Source organism: Lolium rigidum, unplaced genomic scaffold (assembly GCF_022539505.1).
Source record: "Lolium rigidum isolate FL_2022 unplaced genomic scaffold, APGP_CSIRO_Lrig_0.1 contig_4159_1, whole genome shotgun sequence".
NCBI classification, from domain to species: Eukaryota; Viridiplantae; Streptophyta; class Magnoliopsida; order Poales; family Poaceae; genus Lolium; species Lolium rigidum.
This window is the reverse complement of record NW_025900508.1, coordinates 53,094-60,548: the sequence shown is the minus strand read 5'-3', so window position 1 is coordinate 60,548 and position 7,455 is coordinate 53,094. Positions and strand designations below refer to the sequence as shown.

At 50.5% G+C, this 7,455-nt stretch overlaps 1 protein-coding gene across 1 annotated transcript; it reads right to left on the bottom strand.

Moving 5' to 3' along the window:
• Positions 1-321: 321 nt before the first annotated feature.
• On the bottom strand, positions 322-4,399 carry LOC124681397 (protein kinase STUNTED-like). Its single transcript, XM_047216323.1, has 11 exons — positions 4,168-4,399; positions 3,757-3,845; positions 3,174-3,295; positions 2,940-3,076; positions 2,299-2,862; positions 1,963-2,211; positions 1,712-1,878; positions 1,521-1,600; positions 1,283-1,430; positions 1,019-1,168; positions 322-932 (listed from the first exon to the last, which is right to left on the bottom strand). Exons 1-11 carry the CDS (start codon positions 4,397-4,399, stop codon positions 669-671), a joined length of 2,202 nt encoding a protein of 733 aa, XP_047072279.1. The 3' UTR covers positions 322-668.
• Between the last annotated feature and the right edge of the window lie 3,056 nt (positions 4,400-7,455).

The window sequence follows — 7,455 nt, the reverse complement described above, 5'->3', positions numbered from 1 at the left end:
CATGTGACGCAACATGTCCCAACTGTGCGATCGCCAAATGATTTTGTAGCTCTACTTGCCCATCATCTTTCCTTTTTAATGATGATGAGTTCTGGTTCATTGGACCGGCCTCTGCCCAAGCATCATGATGCTGAAGGCGACACTGGCTACTTAATAATACTGACACTTGATTGTTTTAATTGATGCAGAAGCACATTCATGGATCACAAGCCTAGATTGATTATTACTATTCGGGTGTGAATGCTTCTGAATTTACAAGCATACCCTCCACAGATCTTGATTTTTTTCAGATGATTTGGAACCATTTGATGGATATACTACAAGGCAGCAGATGCAGTTCAGCACCCACAGTGAACTTCAGCAGTAACTATTGTTCATACTAGCAAACATTGCAGTCTCAGTTCCAGGAGCTAAATTAGCTCATGTCTACAATTTTATCCTAAGTTCTGAACAACAACCCACACTAACATTCTTCCTACTTTATTCCTCATCCTTTGGGCGAGAGGATTACCGGCTCACCCACAAGAAAAATAAGACATGATCAGAAGATCGGCCTTGAGGAGGGCACTGGATGTGCCGCCTCTCATCCAAGGAGCACAAATTAAATTAGAAAAGGAATGGGGGGAAAAGATCTATACACAAAATTGGGGAACTCTTCCATGGACAGTTCAGTCGAAGCTTGATGACCGACTCCACCGTCCCTGTAGATACTGTTCCAGCGATGTGTTTGCGGTAATGAAGTCGTTGCTGCTGACGGAGGCGGAGTCGTCGTCGACATCGAAGGCTAGATTGATGTAGGACTGGATGTTGGTGTTGTTCTCCGGAGGTGTAAGCGTAACCGCATCTTCGTCGCCATCGCTCTCGTACGATAACCCGACTTGCGATCTAGCCCACTTGAGAGTATCGTTGTCGCCATCAAGTAGCTTCACAACCTGATGTTTACAGATGGATGCTTGTAAGAAGGAGCACAGAGGAAACTACACAACATGATATCTACGCATCAGAAATGTAATCTCACCATTGTGATGTGAGGACGATGTTGAGGTGTTGATCTGATGCAGAGCGAAGCAGCCAGTGTCATCCTCTCAACTTCATCGGTATGGCCTTCAGTAGGCAAGCTAGGATCTGCCAGTTGCGTGAGCTTTCCTCCTTGAATGACAGAATTCGCCTATACAATACAGATAACCATTATTTCTTTGTTAAAACTACAGAAAGAAACCATTATTTACCATAACTTGAGCCAATTTTTAGTTTCAAACAAGAAAAGGGGCATGACACCTACCCACATAACTAGGCTCTCCTGGCCCTTTGGACAACCAGTGCAAAGTGGTTTTCTGCCCGACACGAGTTCAAGAAGAACCACACCAAAAGCAAACACGTCGATCTTGTCATTCACCTTGCCATGCATGAAGTATTCAGGAGCTAAGTACCTGGCAGAAGGTAGATACATACATCTTTAAAAAAACTGCTGCGGCAGAGCAAAAGGCAAAGTAGTATGTACACGTGATCAGCTAACTAACCCAAAAGTTCCTGCGACATCATTGCATGTGGTTTGGGGTGTTGCATCAGTGGCCCAGAGCGCAAGACCAAAGTCTGATAACTGCATCACACCAATATAGATAATTTGATTCAGCTAAATGATGTTGCACATAGCCGCAAAAAAATGTTGCACGAGAACTGAAGCATGTTCTGGAATTGGATGATAGGTTACCTTCGGCTCAAAATCCTCCGAGATGAGGATATTTGACGACTTGACATCCCTATGGATCACTGAGCGAGTGTTGCCGTTACCATGGAGATAATCCAGTGCATGAGCAACACCGGCCGCCACATTGAACCTCTCGGTCCAACCAAACATGTTCTTGCATTCTTTCTCTCCTATATATCACATAAACAATAAGATGAGTGTGTACATTGAAATGGCACATGGAGAAAACAGGTGATACAAGATATGGAACATACCATGCAGTATTTCTTCTAGGCTGCCTCTTCTCAAGTATTCGTACACCAATAGAAGGTCATTGTCCTTGAAGGAGAAGCCGATGATGGATATGATGCTCTTGTGACTGAGTGAGCTGACAATCTCGATCTCTGAGATGAACTCCTTCAGTACCTCATCGGAACATTTCAGGATCTTCACTGCCAACTCCTTGCCATTTGTTGAACAACCTTTGTAAACTTTGCTCGTGCCACCTTGTCCAACTATACACTCTGCACAAAACAACAATTTATTTGATGGGTAAACATGAAATATCTAGAGAAATGAAAAATAACAGAAACTATTCTTAAAAGACATACCAGGTGAGAAATCGGAAGTGATCTTTGCAAGCTCATCGTAACTGTACACAGAATAAATGGATGAGAATTTCTCTTTGAGTGAGATAAGCTCCTCTGGGACTTCTGTATCCAATTCCTCGATCACCACAGAAGAGCTTTCTGAACTGGTTCTGGAAGGTATGACAACTACCCTGTCGCGCAAGGTATGACCGGCACTAATGGTTGAGTCTGGTCTCGTGGTTCTGTGTTCCAGATGGGCTGGCGACACAGCTGAATACCTGCTCGGAAGCCGCATCGCCCACTGCACCACAGACATCTTGGGCTTGTCAGACAACGCATCCTGTCGATTGGGCAGTAACTTCTTCCTTAGGAATGGCCAGCCAGTAACCACTTCTGATGATCCACGCTGGCAACCCTTAACTGGAACTAATGCCAATGAAAGTTCCTTTGGCCGTGCGGGAGACCTCGATGGCATGGTAACAGCCCGAGAAATGCACCTGTTATCCTGTGCACATTCGTCCGGAAGTTTCTCTCCCATCAGGGAAGTCAGAAGCTTACGGTAACTCCTCCTTGGAGTCTCGGGGGCTGCATTCCAGATACAAATTTTAAGCATACTCATGGCAACCACAAATCAGGAAAAAGAACAAATGCAATTGACTTACGTGTGCTGGTGCTATTGAATAGTTCGTGGTGTGCCGTATCTCTTTGGTAGATGATCTTGCCATTGTTCACAGCGAGAACCGTGCAACTCAGGGGAGCTCTCTTTGCGCAGTACTTGGCAACTGAAGTGCAGGAGGACCTAATATTTGGAGGAAATAGGAAGCAAATAGTATGAGGAACAAATTAGTTTGGAGCAGTTTAGCAGCATGGAGTGGAGGATGTGGCAAGTTAAGTACCCAAAAGACCGAGAGTTCTTCGCCACGCCGAGGATCAGATGGGAAGCACCACACGAAGCCGCTTCTTTCACCAGAGATTTCCTGATAGACGATCCTCCGCAGACCTTGAGCTCCAGGTTGATCTGAACATAGCAACAAACAAAGTAATGAGAGTTTTGCAGTAGCAGTAGGATCAAAGCTGTACAAAGTCCTGGCTCAACGACTTTTTGCAGCTTGACAAAACACTTACAGTAAAAATTTAATTTTTGGTACTGAAAATCATAAGTTGCCAAAATTTCAAGGTGCCAAAGATAGAAAAACAGAAAATTTGGACCATCCAGCTGGTAAAATAAATAGCAGCATCAATGGCACGGCATCGGCGGAAAGTTTTAAGTTTGCGCTAAAATTGGGCGGACCAGCAGTTAATGATGGGTCAAATTGGTGACCAAAAAAGGCAAGAGCTGTGAGCCGCGGCCATTGAATTAAGATCCGAAAGTAACTCGCGCATAATAAAGTACTACCACTGTCGCAGAATAACGCTCTTTTTTTTCGGGGTGAAGAACAGAGGACGCTCCTGGGAAGGAGCAGGCAGGCACGGACGGACCTGCTTGAGGTTGCAGAAGCCGTCGTACACGGCGAGCACCGACGCGAGCGAGTCCGCGGCCTTCCCCTTGCTCTCCGATCCGGCCGCTCCTGCGCAAGGAGAAGGAAATTATTAATTTTTGGTAACGAAATCGAACAAAAAAAAGTACTCCCTCCGGTCCATATTAATTGACTCTAATGTGGATGTATCTAGACACATTTTAGTTCTAGATACATCCATATTGAAGTCAATTAATATGAATCGGAGGGAGTAACATTTCCGACTACGGGTCTCTCCGGCCAGTCCCAGGAGCAGACTCTGCTACGATCCGGAGACCGGAGGAGCGAAACAGAGAAAGCCGCCAAGCGAATTAGAGACGCGCGCCGGGTTGGGTGAGGGGCGTGAAGGGAGGGTGGGAGGGGGGAGACTCACCGGCGGCGACGTGGATGGCGACGACGCGGTCGCCGGCATTGGCGACCTTGACGAGCGCCCAGGTGAGGAGCTCGCGGCTGGCGGCGTCCCTCCTGATCCCCACGGCCACCGTCCTCCCGCTAGCCCCCGCGGCGGCGTCCGGCGGCGGCTCGGAGGGGCGGTGGTGGCGCGCCGCCTCGGACGAGGGGCGGCGGCAGTGGTTGCGCGCCCCGTCGGGGACGAGGAGCCTCATGGCGGCGTAACGTCGTACGTTCCCTCCGCCGCTCGCTCCTTTGTTGATTTGCGTTCCACTTGACTTGTCGCAGAGAGAGAGAGAGAGGCGTTGTATATGGGGGATGTGTGTGTGTGGGGTGAAGACGATGATCCGAGAGCGGGGGGGCTGCGTTTTATGCGGCTTTATTTTACTTTACTTTTTTGGTTGCCTGCCTCGCCTGGCCTCGCCTCTGCGGTTAAGTAGACCACAATCTTACCGGCCGAGACATGCTTAATTATTTTTAGAGAAAAAATAGAGTGGTTTTTAAGCACTCCTAACTATTACTCCCTTTCTTCATTTTGTACTCTGCATATCAGATCACCCAATTTTTCTTTTTTACTTTGCATACAGAAAATAAAAATAAGCGGTTGCTTCTACCCTCTCCGTTCCTAAATATAATATAATACGTTTCGAGAGTTCAGTCTGAACTCTGAAAACATATTATATTTACAAACATAGGTTGTAGTTTAGGTAAAGCAATGCTCCCCTAGTGATGACACCTTTTTTTTTTACGGAGTACTTAAAATTATTTATTAGTTCTTGTACTATATGATGATATAAATTAATGGCCAGAATTAAATGAGAAACTTTGCCAGTATCCAAAACGACAAGCTTCCATGATAAAAGAGTCTCCGGTTCTTCTCTCTTTTCCAAATCGATAACCAAAGGACCGGGCTCATACATATCCCGTAACATAAGCGGCATCACACATGTACCATTCGCGGTCCATTGCTTCAAAGAAGACCACTTTATTTTTCTTGGATTTATTCTCCTGCTTGCTTGATCGGAATCTATTCACATTTTATAAAGGGCTCTACGAAAGATGGGTCTAGGGGGAATTGAAGGAAAACCAATAATGTTGTATTAGGAATAGAGACCCGGGTGATAAATGAGGAATTCGGTTACGAGCAATAAAGTTTTAGAAAATATTAGGCAAACATGGTTATCAAATTAAATACCTGACTATACTAGTTTTCGACCCAAGAAAATGAACCTATGAGCATCTCCAGTCGCGTCCCCCAAACCGTCCCCCAAAGCGATTTGGGGCGCGCCGGACAAAAAAAGCGTTCCAGCCGCGTCCCCCAAAGCCCATTTTTGTCCGGCGCGGCCCGATACGGTGTCCGGCGCCCGAGCCCGTCCCCGTCCCACGTGGGACGCTCCGGGGACGCCGGACACAACGAAAAGCGAGGCGAGGAGGCGCGGGGCCGACGCGTCGGCGGCACAGCTAATTTTAACCTAACCGTCGCCTACCTCGCGACGGAAGTTATTCGCGCGCAGCCGGCATCTTTGCCTTAATGGCGACGGAGGGGCAGGCGAGACGTCTCCGTCGGTGCTGCGCGGCCTCCACGCGTCGCCGGCGTTCGCGCGCCACCGCCCCGTTCCCGCGCGATCTTCCCGCCTCTTCTCGTCTGTTCCCGCGCTTTCTTCCCGACGCCGGCGTCTATAAAGGTCTCCCGGCTCATCAATGGTAGCCACCACACCCCGCCGGCAACAAACACAGCCCTCGTCGCTCCACGGCCGTCTCCTCCATCACCGCGTGGCAATGGCGAACCGCCCCGGCGATGGCCACTTCCCTCCACCGCCGTCTCCTCCATTGACGAGCCGGCAGCGGCGTGCGGCACTCGAGGAGGCACTCGAGGAGGAGGCCCGCCGCCGGCGTGAGGCGCAGCAGGCGGCGGATCTAGCGGCGTTCCGCCCTCGCCTCCGCAGCTCGAGGAGGCCGCGCGGCGGCAGCGGCGTGGCGGGAGCGGCAGCTGCGACACCGTTGCGGCGTTCGACGCCTCGACGGGACAAGAGGCGCGACGGCGCCGGTACCGGGAGGACATGGAGCAGCGATGGGCCGACGAGCGCCGGCGCCGCCGCGATGAGCGGCAGGCGCTGTTCCGTGAACGGCGTAACTCGACCGAGCGCCGGCGGCGTGAGTCGATCGAGCTCCAGCGCAGCGGGCGACGACGGAGGAGCCGTCGACAGCCGGGAGTCGGCGCTTACGGCGCTATGGGGGAGGCGGGCGGAGCAGCTGGCGGCGGCCGACGCGTTTGCGGCGGCGATGATGGAGGCGCCAACAGATGTGGAGGAGGAGGCGCCAATGGAGGAGGAGGCCGAGGCGGAGGAGACCGAGGTGGAGGACGACGACGACGACGACGAGTTCGACTGGTCCGACGACGACGCCCCGCACCCGGACGAGACGGCCGATCGGCAACGCGCCCTCGTCGAGTCCTTCGAGTCGGAGAAGAAGCTCCAGGACGACGCCCGTGCCCGCGAAGAGGCGCAGATTCGTCGCGCCGTCGAGCTCTCCCTCCAGGCGGCCCAACAGGGGAGGGCGGAGGAGGACTATCGGCGGGAGCGGCACCGTCTGGCCACCGCCGAACGCAAGGAGAGGAGGCGCGCGCAGGAGGAGCTGCGGCATAGGGGAGGCGACGACGGGGCGGGGCCGTCGAACGCGCCGCCGGGCGGTCGATAGCCTAGGTTTAGATGAAATCTAGCCGTTTTCATTCAAACTTTGTAATATATAATCAAAATTGAATGAAAACCTTTATTTTCCTGCACAAATATTCATTTGGGGGCGGCGTTTGGGGGACGCGGCTGGGGAGCGACGTCCCCCAAACGCGGCACGAGCAAAACACGTCCCCCAAACGCTCAATCCGGCGCGGTTTGGGGAACGCTTTGGGGGACGCGACTGGAGATGCTCTAAGCTCTTTAGGTGATGATATGGTACATTAGCCTCTGCATGAGATGTAAACAAGTGACTATGTGACACAACCACAAAATATGGTACGCATCCTTATATAGGAAATCATGTGCATGGTTAAGCTCAGAGTTTGAACAAAATATTACCAACTTGTGTGTGGCTTGTCACGCACAATTGGTTGATGTTAATAGATTTGTATTCAAAAGTGATAACGATGCAATTCCCTCTCACGCGGCGTGGGATCATCAAGTAAACCAAAATTCAGGAAACCACGTACGATGAGGAAACCACGTACGATGAACCTATATTATGAAAAATCCTACAAACCTATAAGTAAGCTAGAAAA

What these genes read in the sequence shown, in the direction of transcription:
- LOC124681397 (XM_047216323.1), bottom strand. Translation starts at nt 4,399, where the DNA reads ATGAGGCTCCTCGTCCCCGACGGGGCGCGCAACCACTGCCGCCGCCCC. An exon ending in CACTTCCGATTTCTCACCTG is followed by an intron (nt 2,212 to 2,298) that starts GTATGTCTTTTA and finishes TGTTTTGTGCAG; the next exon opens with AGTGTATAGTTGGACAAGGT. An exon ending in ATCGTCCTCACATCACAATG is followed by an intron (nt 933 to 1,018) that starts GTGAGATTACAT and finishes TGTAAACATCAG; the next exon opens with GTTGTGAAGCTACTTGATGG.